The 15403-nt window shown below is 39.7% G+C and overlaps 1 protein-coding gene across 1 annotated transcript in view; it reads left to right on the top strand.

Moving 5' to 3' along the window:
- The window catches only part of GPD2 (glycerol-3-phosphate dehydrogenase 2), a 134178-nt gene that overhangs the window by 34157 nt on the left and 84618 nt on the right, over positions 1 to 15403 (top strand). The window contains exon 2 of the mRNA XM_060016776.1: positions 1462 to 1571. Coding sequence (XP_059872759.1) covers positions 1470 to 1571 — 102 coding nt within the window. The 5' untranslated portion in view covers positions 1462 to 1469. The remainder of the gene's footprint in view (positions 1 to 1461; positions 1572 to 15403) is intronic.

Below are 15403 nucleotides of genomic sequence, written 5' to 3'. Positions count from 1 at the left end.
CGCGGGCTTCAGTAGTTGTGGCACAGGGGCTCAGTAGTTATGGCTCGCGGGCTCTAGAGGGCAGGCTCAGTAGTTGTGGCACACAGGCTGAGTTGCTCCACGGCATGTGGGATCTTCCCAGACCAGGGATCGAACCCGTGTCCCTTGCATTGGCAGGTGGATTCTTAACTACTGTGCAACCAGGGAAGTCCCTGAACTCAAACATTTTTAACTGTATCATAATTTACGTTGAGATACTATATGTTTTTTACTATCCTAGGTTAAAATTGACTTCATATTAAATAATTTGAGTTGTGAGATATCTGTAAAGCATAAGGTATGTTGTCCAAACAGGTCAGAACTCCACCCATTCAGGAAAGTAGGGTAGTGGCTTCCCTGTAACACATGGGTGTGCCAGCTGCTTTTGTAAGTGAAAGACTTAGGCAGGTCAAATTGCTAAATATCAACTCTAAGTTAGAATTGTTTTTAGGTGATCACACAGTGTTATCGTTTTTTTGTTTTTTTGTTTTTGTTTATCAGAATAAAAGGGAGTAAGATGTTTTTCGTTGGAATTTTTATTTTTTATTTATTTTATTTTATTTATTTTGGCTTCTGAAAAAGTTAGACTATTTAAGTCCTCAAAAAAAAAAATTAAGAAATTCCATCAATCCAATAGTGGAATTTTTTTTTTAACAAGTGAGAAGAAAGAAAGTCAAGAGCTAACACAGTACAAGACTTTATTTAGAAATATACAGTGAGCACGAAGGAGTGCTTGATCTGGGTTTCCCCTTGAAATTTTGGTGCCATGCAACTCTGGCTAGAAGAAACCTTTTTTTTTTTTTTTTAAGTTCCCTTAATGAAAGGAATGATAGCAGTGTTATATCTGTCATTTTGTAGAAGGATCATGGCATGGTTTTCTTTTACTTTTTATCTGTAAAGTGTAGACTCTTCCAGGGATAGAGATGTAAATGTGTTGGCTTTTGGTTTTAGCGAGAGCTTCTTTCTGAAGGGGAAAACTCAGGAAGGGAGTTGTTACCAGAGTGGAATTCAACACTTGCCAGAGAACCCAAGGCAGGTTGAGGTTCATTGTCCTGTTGAGTGACAGAAGACTTCCACCAGTTCTTTTTGTGGAGGGGATTAGTGGTGGAACAAATTTGCAAGTACAGCATGCAGTTTTGTCAGGTACACATTTCTTTTCACCGCTCTCTTGACTTTATACCATGTAAATAACCTCAGTTGTCTCTGAATTTTTCTTTCTTTAATTCCTATTGGATGGTCATTTTATAAAGTCAGTTTCTTGGTTTTTTTGTGTATTGTTTTTGAATTGTGGTATACAAATTGGTATGTTAACAAATTCCTTATTGTGTGTTTTCTTTTCTAGTTTAACATAATTTCATAATCTAGGCAGTCTCTTTTTGTTATTGGATTATTGTGTGATAAAAATCCCAAATAACTTTTTTGTTTCTTTTTTTGTCTCTGTAGGCTAAGAAATGGCATTTCAAAAGGCAGTGAAAGGGACTATTCTTGTTGGAGGAGGTGCTCTTGCAACTGTTCTAGGCCTTTCTCAGTTTGCCCATTACAAAAGGAAGCAAGTAAGTAACTGTACATGTATTGATTATAATATGAAACAAATCTGTTAAAGAACTGTGTATGGGGCGTGTGTAGGCTAATGGTATTGTTTAAAAATTACTGTCTCAGCTTGATCTGAAAAAGACACTAATTTAGAATACTGCCTTAATGATCCTTGAGAACTGTGTATATCTCATTTTTTAAAAAGTAAATTTCTTTGTCAGAAAGCATTATATTATTTGGCCTCTGTTTTGGCTCTTTGGTTTTAAAAGACTGCTTCATTTCAGAGTGCCAGGGTTTATTCATTTATACTTTCCTTGTCTAATTCATCCAAATGTCTGGATACCTTCTATGCTCCTGCCAAGAGTTTGTCTTATTAGAAGGCAGGCAGCTGAGAAAGGAAATGGAAAAGAAGGAACCTATACAAAAGGCTCAACTCGGAATCTTGGGTTTATTTCTGAAAGGTTTAGTTACTTATGTAGTATTATTACTTTATATTGGGTAAATTTTTTAGTGGGAGAAAGCTATGAAAATGAGATTGGTATGAAGTTTCCAAATAATTTAAAGTGTTCAGTTTATTTTCATTTTGTTTTTTTTTTCCCCTTTGCACTACAACTATGCCTTCCCATAGTTCAAATTGATGCCAGGAAATAACTTTGGTGAATGGTTTTGTTCTTTTCAGGCTTGAAATACTAACCTCAGTAGTTAGTATTAATCTCCTGTTCCCCCTTCCCTATGTCATTAGGGCATTTTGTGATACCAGTTGGTTGGTGCATTCCCAATTCAAAGATGGAGGTGAAGGAATTTGGGAAGCTATTTGTAGCTGGGCTGTCTATGAACTACTCACATCCTACATTTTTGTGAGAACCTTTAAGCCCTGCCTGGGCTGTCTTGTACATGTTGTTTCTGTTTCTTTGTGCTACATGGTGGTGGAGCCAGCCACGTTGCTTGGAGTCCCATGTCCTGAATGGGAAATAGCACGTTAAAAACACATATTAAGAAGAATCAATTTGCTGGCTTATAAATAAAAAAGAAGCTAATTTCTAGTGCTACCTCCTAAAGATGGACGATATTGAACAGGTTGTGCTTGTTTTTTTCATTCTTAACTGTGAGCACATTACTCTTAAGGTTTCCCTAGGTATACATGTTGCAGGTATTACTGACTTGCTATTGAAGCTCATTCTCACCTGCTGAACATGCTTGATGCACTATTTCTTTTAAAATGTTTCCTTGGTTCCTTAAAAGTAAGTGTGAAAAGATGTTGGTTTTGCTCAGGCTATTTTAGAAGTGCAGTTCTGTTGGGGACATGGACTTTAACAGATTAGATTACTTCTGCCATCTTTTACCAGTGGTATCTGAAACGATATTGGATAGTGCCAGTGCCAAAGGTCACGATGTCTAGTATGGTAAGTTGTTGCTAAATTTGTACATGGTTCATGTCTGTTAACAACAGTAAGCATGTTCTATTTCCGAGTTTATAACTTAACTTTGTACCTAGGGAATACTGTTTCAGAAATATATTTTGTTGCCGTTGTTGTTTGACTTCTCTTCTTCTTCACAGAATAGAATAAGCAGTTGATACTGCCTCCCATCCATCAAGTTAGGGGTTAATTTTAGTCAGTAAAATCAAGCAAGATGAAGGTCTGTTGATTCCTGGGACATTTTGTCATTTTCTCCTTCCTAAGTTAGACATCCTGACCACCCTAATAGCCAAACGAAACAGATACCAGCAGTTTCAAGTCATTTATAATTGTAATCTGACAAGTTCTTTTGAGAAAAATCACCATAGGCATATTCAATCAATGAGTTGCATAAGACATATGCCCAAGTGTGTGTATTCTTTTTGCAGTGATTCCTGTCCCTTTAAGCCACTGCCGTGAGCGTATCTTGGGTAGCAGTTTTGGATGTAACCATAGGGATTGGCAAAAAAAGAGAGGGGTGTGTGAGGAGGGGGGAGGAGACCATCTCAGTTGAGCCATTGACATAAAATGACCACAGGCCTCAGCTGTCCTCTCTCAGAGAATATCTGCCAATCAGAGCCATTCTAGGGGAGGAAATTTTCCCGACTTCAATAGTCAAGAAAAAACCTGCCCCTTGACACCCATTATTTGGCTACATTTTACAGAAGCTGTGACCTTAAATGTGACTAGGCACGCTCTGTTTTTCTTGAGAGCAATGCTTAAAGTATTGGCTTGTGTTTTTATCTTTTTTCCAGTTTTATGAAATGATTCCAACCGATAAACTGTCCTCCTTTAAGAATAAGCTGGTTTTGAAAGCCCCGGGTACTGATGGCCGAGAAAACTGTCTGCTGACTTTTAAGCTGAGGCACATTTTGCTGGCATTCCTGCACTCGAAGCTCTGCATCCCCTGGCACCTAGCTTGTGCTCATTTGATATTCCTGGTGCAAAGCTTCCTTCCTAAAATACAGGCAGAGGTCGTATTCCAAATACAAACAGGTTGATTGTAAAAGTTGGTCAGTTGTTTCAGCACCTTTGGTGATGGGATAGTGCTGTAAGTGTTTAGCTGCTAGGTCAGCTCACAAAACCCTTTTAAATTAGCTTGTATTTGCAGGGAAAAGAATAAAAGGAAAACTATTGTATATACTTTCTTGATTAATTAAATGGAAAACACAATGAAATCCACTAAGATGTGGTTCACTTACCTTTTACTCAGTTGCTTGAATAAAAGCTACCGTAGGTGAGGCAATAGAGACATTTGTGAAGACTGGCATTTCTTGTGGGCAGGTTGGAGGTTAGAGGTGATAGCAAAGATTTTTTTGTTCCACTTTACTTCATGGTGTGGCTTTTCTTCATGCAAGCATACTATTAACATTTATGTTATGTTTTTCAGTGGTGAAGAGTCTCCACTGTTGACCCAAGTGAGGCCTAGAGATTTTTTTTTCTTTGGAGATAAGGTCAGATTTAGAAAGGATGGAGATCATGGCCTAAGGAGAGAGCTGTTGTTGTTGTTGTTGTTATTATTATTATATTTTGGAGCTGGGCAACCTAAATCTTCAATTCCAGCGAGGAAGCTGATGGGGGAAAGATGAATGGAATGTTGGCCTCTTTTGACTGTGTCCACCTGCAGGGAAGGAGGTTTGTGACCACAAATGACATCCACACTTCAGGCCCCCTCCAGTGATACATGTAGGATTTTTTTGAGTAGTCTTGGAAAGGCTTCCTATTCATTCCATTTTCCCTCTCCTTTTGTTTCCTCACCCACATGTAGGTGACTAAGTTTCCACAAAGCCTTCTTGATTTTTCCTTTCCCCAGACCAGCTGTATGCCAAGGAACAGGAGGCCGTGTAGTGGGATATAAACTCCCCAGCACTATCTTAAATCCCACCAGGGATGTAGCAAGCAAACACCCCTGCAGTGGTGTGCAGATTTTCAAGAGTAAGGTATTTGTCATTCACTGTTTAGTATAGGTCTGTTTAATAATAAACTTGTCATTGGAAGGGACCTAGAAGACATCCAGTCTTCCTCTTGGGACAGTTTGCTTTTCTCGGGTGTCCTTACTGTCTAGTGAAAGGGAAGTGTTACTTCATGGGACAGCTTCCTTTTCTAATTCCAAGGTGGTGGGAGAATGGAGTTTAAATTAGGAGAGAGGGCCCTGGGTAGCTTCGGAGGCGGTAAACCTTAGCAAGGCACAGTGGTGGAGAGCGTTACAGTCAGGGCTGCAGGAGGGTTCCTCAGGGGGGTGGGAAGAATGGGGGCAAAACTAGGGTAGGATTGCAAACTTTTAACTGAGAGCTGCCTCGGGCTTTTGTCTTTCCATTAGACACCGAAGGCCTTTTTTTGGAAACTTCAAAAAATTTTAAACTCCACATTTCTTTCATACCTTCTAGGTCCTAGCTGGAAACTGGTGTAAGAGTGTGGGCTCCTTTTTAACCCCAGCGGTGTGGTTGATGTAACGAAGATCTCTTTAGGTCTGAGGGTGGGCCTTTCATGTACCACGTGCTCAAAGTGTTCCTTCCATTACCCACTCTGGAGGTGTGGTGGGCTCTGTGAGCCAGCTCTGAGGTGAAGCCTGAGAACCACAGAGAGCTTTCTCAAAGCCCAGATGTGAATGTTTTTTTCTTCTTTTCTGCACCATGCATAGGCAGGGAATCTCTCTTCAGTGTGAGGAGTGATATTATTAGAATCAAGGAAATGAGAGATTCTCATCGATGTTCTGTTCATAGCAACGTAACAGAAAGGACGAGAACACGATCTTTGGAGCGTCTTTGCAGACTGTCTGCATCTGACACCCAGCTCTGCTTCTGAACAGCTGAGTGACTATGGGCAATTTTCTTAAATTCTCTAGGCCTCATTTTTCCCCCATCTGCAAGATGGGGAGAACAGTGGTACTTCCCTCATAGGACTGTTGATGAGCAGTAAAGCCTGGGAGAATTCCTGGAATATAGGAAACTTGCCAAAAGTGTTAGTTATTCCCAGGTGATATGAACATAAAGTGTGAATAACTGTATGAATATATAGTGAGCACGAAAGTTGCTCTCATCTTTGGAGACCCTTGGGTTCAGGGATACCGTGTTAAGACTTTGAGGTTTAGTAGCAAATGGCCTGTCCTTCATCTGAGCTTGTAGGAGAATGGCTACAAACGGTCACACAAACACCCTTCTGTTTTCTCTTCTACTTGATTCCTGATCTGAAGATGAGCCAATAACAAGGTAGACAACACCAATTATTGGCTTAAACTTTCTTCCTGTTGTAAGTAATAAATTCCTTGAAGGTCCCACTGTGGTTTTTTTTTTTCTATTTAAGCTTATATAATTTATGGCAGACTTGATTTATATGGTGATATGTTCCTAAAAAGTTATGTGAATATAGTCTTTTTGATAAATTAAGGAATATATAGTACAACACTATTTGTTGTAATTCTATGGTGAAACAATTTAGAAAGCTCTGGTTTTTTTTGGGGGGGTGTAAACCTGGTTTTTGAGGGTAAATCAGAATTTAGCTTGAAGGGGAATACAGTTAAACTTATTCTTTCCTAAAGCCAATGATGTAGTAATATTTGTTAACGACAGGATCTTCATGCTTTGCAAAATAGCCTCTCACTTTGTAAGAGACAGCCTGTACCTTGAGTGGATTACTAAAGGCTATAGTTTACTTTGTTATGCATGGTAATGAAGGGAACATGAAAACCACGATAGTGGTGATGTTAGTGAGTTGATAGGATTAGGTCAGTTGAATTATAAGTAAACCTATATACCACCTTTGTGAGGAAAACTACTTATGCTAATGCGAGGCAAAGTGAAGTATGAAAGTTAAAATCCATAGGAATTTTGAGAACATTGTTTTACTCTCAGTCTCTCCCTCTCAATACATTATTTGTAAGAGATCCTAGTAAACAAGGGTCTTTTGATTGGTAGTACCAATGACCCCAAATTCAAAAGATAGGATTGGTGCAGCAGCAAAAAAATAATGGAATGATTATATCTAGTCAAAGTAAGATCTACTTTGGGGGTTATTTTAATGGTTCCTCAAATGAAAAGATATTTAGCTCCCTGAATGTGTCTGTTAAGCAAGTGTGGCCGGGTTTTGGTGAGCTTGTTACTGTGCACAGGTTATGAAAGTTTCCAGAACTCTAGTTTCTTTATAAGGTAAGGATACTGTCACTTTACTCCCAGGCTTTTCTCCCCTGCCAAGCACTAACCAGTTCAGAATATACAAGATAATGATCACAGTACCTGACACATTAGCAGGTCTTTAGTATCTATTATACCTCTTTCTTTCCCCCCCACCCCCATACAGGATATAAAATATTTGAAATAGACCTAGCCTGGTTTGGCGTAATAAGAGAGATACAGCACCAGGTTTCTTTAAATCGCTGAGCTTTTTATTGGCATAATGCTGCTTACATTAACTGCTGGCCAGAGAAACTGGTAGAGGTTAGAGAAACCTTAAGATGAATATCAATCAAAGAGAAATCAAAATTATAAGCACAGGGCTTCCCTGGTGGCACAGTGGTTGAGAATCTGCCTGCCGATGCAGGGGACGCAGGTTCGAGCCCTGGTCCGGGAAGATCCCACGTGCCGCGGAGCAACTAGGCCCGTGAGCCACAACTACTGAGCCTGCGCGTCTGGAGCCTGAGCTCCGCAACGAGAGGCTGCGACAGTGAGAGGCCTGCGCACCGCGATGAAGAGTGGCCCCCGCTAGCTGCAGCTAGAGAAAGCCCACGCACAGAAACGAAGACCCAACACAGCCAAAAATAAATAAATAAATTTAAAAAAAATTATAAGCACAACCAATCAAAATCATAAGCACACTAAATACTAGTGAGGATGTGGAGCTACAGGAACCCTCATTCATTGTTGGTGGGAATGCAAAATGACACAGCCACTTTGGAATGCCATAGTTGGGTGGTTTCTTACAAAACTAACCATATTCTCACCATATGATCCAGCAGTCACACCTATTGATATTTACCCAAAGAAGCTGAAAACTTATGTCCACACAAAAACCTGCACATGGATATTTGTAGCAGCTTTATTCGTAATTGCCAAAACTTGGAATCAATCAAAATGGCCTTCAGTAGGCGAATGAATAACTAAACTGTGGTCCATCCACACAATGGAACATCATTCAGCACTAAAAAGAAATGAGCCATCAAGCCGTGAGGAGACATGGAGGAACCTTAATGCGTATGACTCAGTGAAAGAAGCCAATCTGAAAGGGCTGCACACTGTATGAATCCAGCCATACGACATTCCAGAAAGGGCAAAACTTTGGAGACAGTAAAAAGATCAGTGGTTGCCAGGGATGTATGCAGGGAGATGAATAGGCAGATCACAGAGGATTTTTAGGGCAATGAAAATACTTTGTGTGATACTGTCGTGATGATACATTGTCCAAAACCACAGAATGTCCAACATCAAGAGTGAACCCTTAAGTAAACTACTGACTTTGGGTGATTATGATGTATCAGTGTAGGTTCATCTTTGGTTAAAAAATGTGCCACTCTGGTGAGTGATGTTGATAATGGGGGAAGCTGTATGTGGGGCAGGAGGTATATGGGAGATCTCTGGAATGTCCTCTCAATTTTTTTTGTAAAACTAAAAGTGCTTTAAATTTTTTTTAAGTTATACTTAAAATCATAAGCATAACATCTAGGACAAGGTGTCAACTGAGAAAATTTCAATTGTAAAAATTCTACTTAAGCATCACTTTTCAATAGTATCTTTGATGGAATATAACTATTTATTTTTTGAATGCACTTAGTATCTTTAAGAATTTAACCTCAGTTGTAAACATTCTTCTGGCTCCTAAGCTAAAGAGTCTCTGTGGGTCTGAAATCAGTAGAAATCTTCCCGAGCACTAATGTAGCTGAAATTATCACCTGACACGTTGGCTTTCTGCTTACCAGATTGCTTTTAACTTTGTGAGGTAGTTCTGGCTACCAGACTTGTTTGTCCTCTCTGAGTAAACAGTCTTACATCTCCAGAGGCATTTTTCATAGGTTCATAAACAGCATTTCTCTTAAAAACATCTTATAAAAGTGCTGTCACAGGAACTGTTCTCAAACAGTCTTCATTTCTGTTGATTTTAATGTTTAGGTGGAAACTGTAGTGTTAGAGACCCCATGAAGAATGTATATTTAGGAGGAGAAAGGACTAGTGGTTGAATAATAGGCTTCAAGGTTCATCTGCCTGCTTAGAGAGCTGTCAGCATCAGCATTACGTTAAACGTGAAGGAAGAAATGTCTCTGCACCATGGTTTGCGTTTGATTATCTGTCCTTTTGGAGCTCTATCTCTATGGATTTATTTTTCTATATATGGTGGGGTCTAACCCATCAGAGGAAGATTCTGGACTGTATACAAAGTATGGGAATTGCAAATCTTGGGTTGTAATGCTAAATATATCTCCTATTTGTGTATCAAGTGGAGTAAGCTAATTGGTGTAATAAGCAGCTCCCAGAGCTCAGTGGCTTATAATGAAGGTTTCTTCCTTACTCACATTACACTTCAGTGTGACTAGGTGGGGAATTGTTTCTTGTAGTCATTCACGGACCTATGTCCCTTTATTCTAGTGGCTTCTCCATGTTTTATAGCTTTTTGACCCACTGGATCATTTCTAGCCAGCTGTAAGGGAGGGTGGGAAGTGTAATCCAGCAGTGTTCTCTGGAAGAAGAGAAAAAGTTTTAAGCATCCAGCCATTAAATCTGTGTCCTGACTTTAATTTCTAATCAGTTTGACAAATAAGCTGCATTTTTTTGATAACAGTTTTATTGTTAGAGTTTATGCCGAAGACTGTATAATTCATTTTCTTCTCTTGTTTAGAACCCTGTGCCTAGATTCCTGGAAGAATTGTTTTTCTCCTAGAAACACAACTAAATATGTTGGGGCTGTGTCTGATATCTAAAGCTCGATGAGGATTCTGAACGCATTGTATTTTCCATAAGGCGAGTTGAAACTAACTCTATATGGTTAACTGTTTCTCAGAGGCTTGTTTCATGAAAGTACTGAAATTATGCAGACAGAGCTGGAAATGTTCTTTGAAGTGCATCCTATCATTTTCCTTATAATTTTGGTTTTTATTTAACACTTCGCTCCCAAAGTGGGGCCATGGCAATATCTTTGAGTTATAACTCACATCAGGCCTTCGAGGAGTTTGTGATGCTATTTTATTGCTGGCATACAAAATCCGCGAGGTTAACTGTACTGCGATAGGTCACACAGTGAGTCAACGACTGAGCTATGATTAGCGTTGACAGCTGGTGAGCTTGTAGGCTGTTGCTAACTGAGCAACATTGACATTCATTTTGATTTGACTTTGCATTTCACTTTCAACTATTTATCCATTTTAAGGCCTCCTTAAGAAACTTTTTAGGGATATTGTGGGACTGAGGAAACTTTCTAGAAATGCTTTGGGAAAAGTCTACTAGCTTCCCTCTCCAGCTTAATAGTTACATTGTGTTAATGCTAGGTAGGCCCCCTTTTGGTAGAGTTTGCAAATTAAGAAAATAGATGCTTTAAGATGTTAGACAATGTTAGGCAAAATAATTTTACATGCTTTATTTCAAAATTTGTGATTTTTCAGCAAAGAAGTTCTGAGATCCAATTATATGCTTGTGAGTATAAACTAGAAAAAGTATAAATGTGTATATATTTGATGAAATAATTCACCGAGAAATGGAAAACGTGCATCACAAATTATACCCCAAACTATTTTGAACTTAAAATTAAAATGCAGCCAAGGGCCATCTGGATTGAGAAACTTGGAAATGGTCCTTTGGCTCATTGGGTCAGCATTTTATTCACCTGAGAGGGATGGGGGGGGAAAGTGAGTCCCATTTCAGTTCTGTATCCATTTCCAAATGTATGTGTTAGGGAGGTTTTTAAGGAAAAGTGCTATTTCGTGGAACCCTCGGTGTCACTGCCTGGGGTGTCTGGCCATGGGCAAAGCAGGTTTTCTCAGACTTCTGATTCCACTGGCTGCCATCAGCTGTTCCCTGCAACGCTGGTGCCTGCAAGGTGGGTGGACCTAGAGCCCTAGGTAACCCACACATACAGGGAAAGATAACCTAGCAGAGCTGAGGACATGGGATTTGGAGTCAAACCAGGGATCAGATTCTGATTCTCTCAGTTACTTGCCCAAAGAATAACAAAACTCCGTTTCCTCACTGGTCAAAGGATGACTCCCTCCTTTTTTTTTAAATTATTATTTATTTTTGCTGTGTTGGGTCTTCGTTTCTGTGCGAGGGCTTTCTCTAGTTTTGGCAAGCGGGGGCCACTCTTCATCGCAGTGCGTGGGCCTCTCACTATCGCGGCCTCTCTTGTTGCGGAGCACAGGCTCCAGACGCGCAGGCTCAGTAGTTGTGGCACACGGGCCTAGTTGCTCCGCGGCATGTGGGATCCTCCCAGACCAGGGCTCAAACCTGTGTCCCCTGCATTAGCAAGCAGATTCTCAACCACTGCGCCACCAGGGAAGCCCCACTTCGGTGTCATGGTAAGACCCAAGGGACCTGACTTGTTATTGTGTGGGCTAGCAGCAGCTCTTCTTCCCTCTCTGCACTCCCTGCTCTCAGGCTCCCTCTCTAGATCCTTTCATTCTCAGCACACTATTGGAATAGAAGAGCAATATCAAGTTCAGACAACTCCAAACACATATTCTATGTCTTTAAAATATTTATTTGAAAACTGGTAAAACGTATCCCTCAAACCTCAGATCACGTAGTTTTGTGATTTTATTTGAAGTAGATTCAGACAAAGCCAAAGGGTTTTCCCTATTTTTCAGCTATAAAAATGTTGTATAATTTAATGATTTGGCTATGTTGTGATTGGTATTAAAAGAGCTTCCTTGCGGTTTCTTAAAGGAATCACAACCACTTAAAGGCGCGATAGCACCTTCAAGGTGAGCTAGAGCTCGTTTCTTAGCCACCCTAGAAAGATGGACTTGTTTTATTTTCTCTTGTCTGGTCCCCAGTGGAGATGACGGTCCACCTATTAGCCAGTCTTCCTACTGAGTAATCATGAATCCCTCACCCAGTACGTTTATATTGAGAAATGTTGCTTACTGTCCTGTAAGTATAAGAAGAAACACCATTGTTTAGAATCAAAGTGATTCAGGAGGTGAAAGGTCATTAAAACATCTTAGGATTCATTCTAAGGAGATGCTTACTGCATTTCCTTTCCAGGAATATGGAATATGGTATTTTTCAGTGACAACAAAACATGAAGCCATTCCCCTTAAATCTAATGATTCCATTATCAATATATATGATTCAATCACATAGTGAGAGAAAGAGAGAGAGAGAGAGTGATAGTTGCAGTAAGAAGTGATTTGCATGAAACCCTACTTTATTCTCCAGTTATTACTCTACATGATTACAGGACAACCTGGTTGTTAATTGCATGTGGTCTTTAAGTATGCATTTCTTTCAGAAATAGACACTAATTATTAGGTCTCGTTTTCGGTCTCACCTGAAGTTGCAAATGTCTAGGATATATATTTTTTTAAATTTGCAAGTCTAATGGTGTACAGACATAGTAAAACTGATCTCATTCTGAATCCCATTTTGTTCTCTGGGATGTAAACTCTCAAAGATTATGAACTCGGCTTTCAATTCTGTATAGGTGTTCTATGTGCCAGTCTCTTGACAAAAGCCATATGTTTGCTATCAGAATGCTGGAGGAATTTTATGTTTTTAAAATGTAGAGGAACCTTTGCTTACAAGTTAAAAAAAAAACCACCTACTTCCCCACAGCTCACAATAATTAAATATAATCAGAAATAACAACATCAAAGTAATATTAAATATTAGGTATTCTCCTAATTCTACCAAGATAAGAATTTTTTGTTTTGGATCTGTGCTTGGACTTATGCTAGGCACAAGGCAGTTTGCTTTGTGTCTTGGGCTCTCCTTTCTTCTGACGTCAGTGGCTGAATTAGGTAATAGATCCTGAATCTGATAGTGCTGGACTTGTCCTGTCTTTAGTCCAGGCTTAGCAAACTTATATGCCTGCAGGGGCCAGGCTGGGATGATGAACGTGTGAAGCCAGTGAGTGGGAATCCTGGGCTAACAAGGGTGCACAGCCCTGCCTAAGGGCAGCAGCTGCTGTTCAGTTTCAGCAGATCTCAGATAGAAATCCTAATTTTTATGTGAAACATAGCAATTTATGGTACTTATTTATATTATTTTTAAGTGGAAGTATAGTTAACTCACAATGTTATATTAGTTCCAGGTGTACAACATAGTGATTTGATATTTTTATAGATTATGCACCAAAGTTAGTATAGTATTAATGACTACATTCCCTGTGGTGTACATTACATCCCTGTGACTTATTTATTTTATAACTGGTAGTTTGTACCTCTTAATTCCCTTTACCTATTTCTCCCATCCTCCCACCCTCTCCCCGCTGGTGACCTGGGTATTTACCTGAAGAAAATAAAAACATTAATTCAATAAGATACATGCACCCCAGTGTTCATTGCTGCGTTATTTACAATAGGCAAATATGGAAGCAACCTGTATCCACTGACAGATGAATAGATAAAGAAGATGTGGTATATATATGCGATGAACATTAGACATAAAAAAAGAGTGAAATCTTCCCATTTGTGACAACATGGATAGACCTGGAGGGTATTATGCTAATTGAAATTTGTCAGATAAAGACAAATACTCTATATTTTTAGTTATATGTGAAATCTGAAAAACGTGAACAAATGTTACAAAACAGAACTAGACTCACAGATATGGAGAACAATTTTTAAATATTGGATGTGTAACTCACGTTTTTAAGAAAGTAGTATGCTGACCAATTCACTACAATGACTTCTGGTTTTAGCACATGCTGTGCCAACCTCCTTTCCTGGCATTTTCACCCAGCTAATGCCTATTAGTCTTTCTTGACCAGATTTAGCTGTGGTTTCCAGGAAACCTTCTCAGGTCTGGCTCCTGCCTCCCATGGCTCTTATAGCTTCTTCTCTATCTTTAATCCACCTGTTAAGCACTATTATAATTTCCTCTTTATCTTTTTGTTTTGTCCTCCAGTCTGTAGAATCCTTGAGGGCCTCCACTGGATGAGGAAGTGCAGTGGTGCGTGAGGTGTCTTCTTAGGCGACTTAGGGCATGTTGCCTTTCCAAGCCTTCTCCAAGAATCTCTGGATCCGTCCAGATTCCTGTTCAATCAACTGCCTTGATTAATTTGTCTGCGAAGTTTGATTAGCAGGTCTGGGAAGATTTGGAGCACAAAGGTCCCCTTTCTTAAAGCGTGCTGTTACTTACCACTACTGTTTTATTCCTACTGCTTCTCTTTTATTTCTCCTCAATCGACATATTCTAGGGAAGGTAGAGTGCAGATGTGTTTCTGTGACTCAAAGCCATATGAAGCCCAAATGAGTCTTTCTCTTGTCATAATTATAAGGAGGGCCTTAGGCTGTGTTTACTGTCTCTAAGATAAACTTGTGCTTAGCTTCTCAGTTGCAACACTTTCCAGCTTTTATGAAAAAAATAAACAAAAATAAAGTGTTGTTTTAAATGTAGTGTCAGAAATTAAATAAATTACCCTCAATAGTGCCGTATATTTTAAAAAATATATTTTGGGAAGGATTGTTCAGCAAAACCCCCACGACAGAACCATGCCACCAAAAAACCCCCAAACTGTCTGCATTTGATAACTGGTGATATCTCATCCTATTATAACGATTTAGTCTATTTCTTAATTTTTCTCAAATTATACGTAGAATCAGTATGTTGTAGTGATGTAAAACTTAGTCTGTGTCACCAGGCTGCATACGTTCAATTCCTAGCTCTACCATATACCAGCTGTGTAATCACAGGCCAAGTGCTTAACTTCTGTGTCTCAGTTACTCCTTCTGTAAAATGGAAATCATAGTAGTACCTCACTCATAGAGTCACTGTGAGGATCAAGTGAGTGAAAAAAGTAAAACCCTAATAATAATGCCTGGCGCATAAATGCTGTGTATATGGTTACTTATTATTATTTTTAAAATAATTCTACAGTATTTCTATTTATTGATTGATTGATTGGCTGTGTTGGGTCTTCGTTTCTGTGCGTGGGCTTTCTCCAGTTGCGGCAAGCGGGGGCCACTCTTCATCGTGGTGCTCGGGCCTCTCAATGTCGTGGCCTCTCTTGTTGCGGAGCCCAAGCTCCAGTCGCGCAGGCTCAGCGGCCATGGCTCACGGGCCTAGTTGCTCCGCGGCATGTGGGATCTTCCCAGACCAGGGCTCGAACCCATGTCCCCTGCACCGGCAGGCAGACTCTCAACCACTGCGCCACCAGGGAAGCCCCTTATTATTTTTTAAGTCAAGTTTATTGAGGTATGATTTGGGGTGTAATTTACATGCAGTAAAATTCACCCTTTATGACGTACAGTTCTGTGA

The sequence above is a fragment of the Delphinus delphis genome, chromosome 7, assembly GCF_949987515.2.
Source record: "Delphinus delphis chromosome 7, mDelDel1.2, whole genome shotgun sequence".
Lineage (NCBI taxonomy): Eukaryota > Metazoa > Chordata > Mammalia > Artiodactyla > Delphinidae > Delphinus > Delphinus delphis.
Note: the sequence above shows the minus strand (reverse complement) of the source record. Positions and strands in the feature narration are given on the sequence as shown.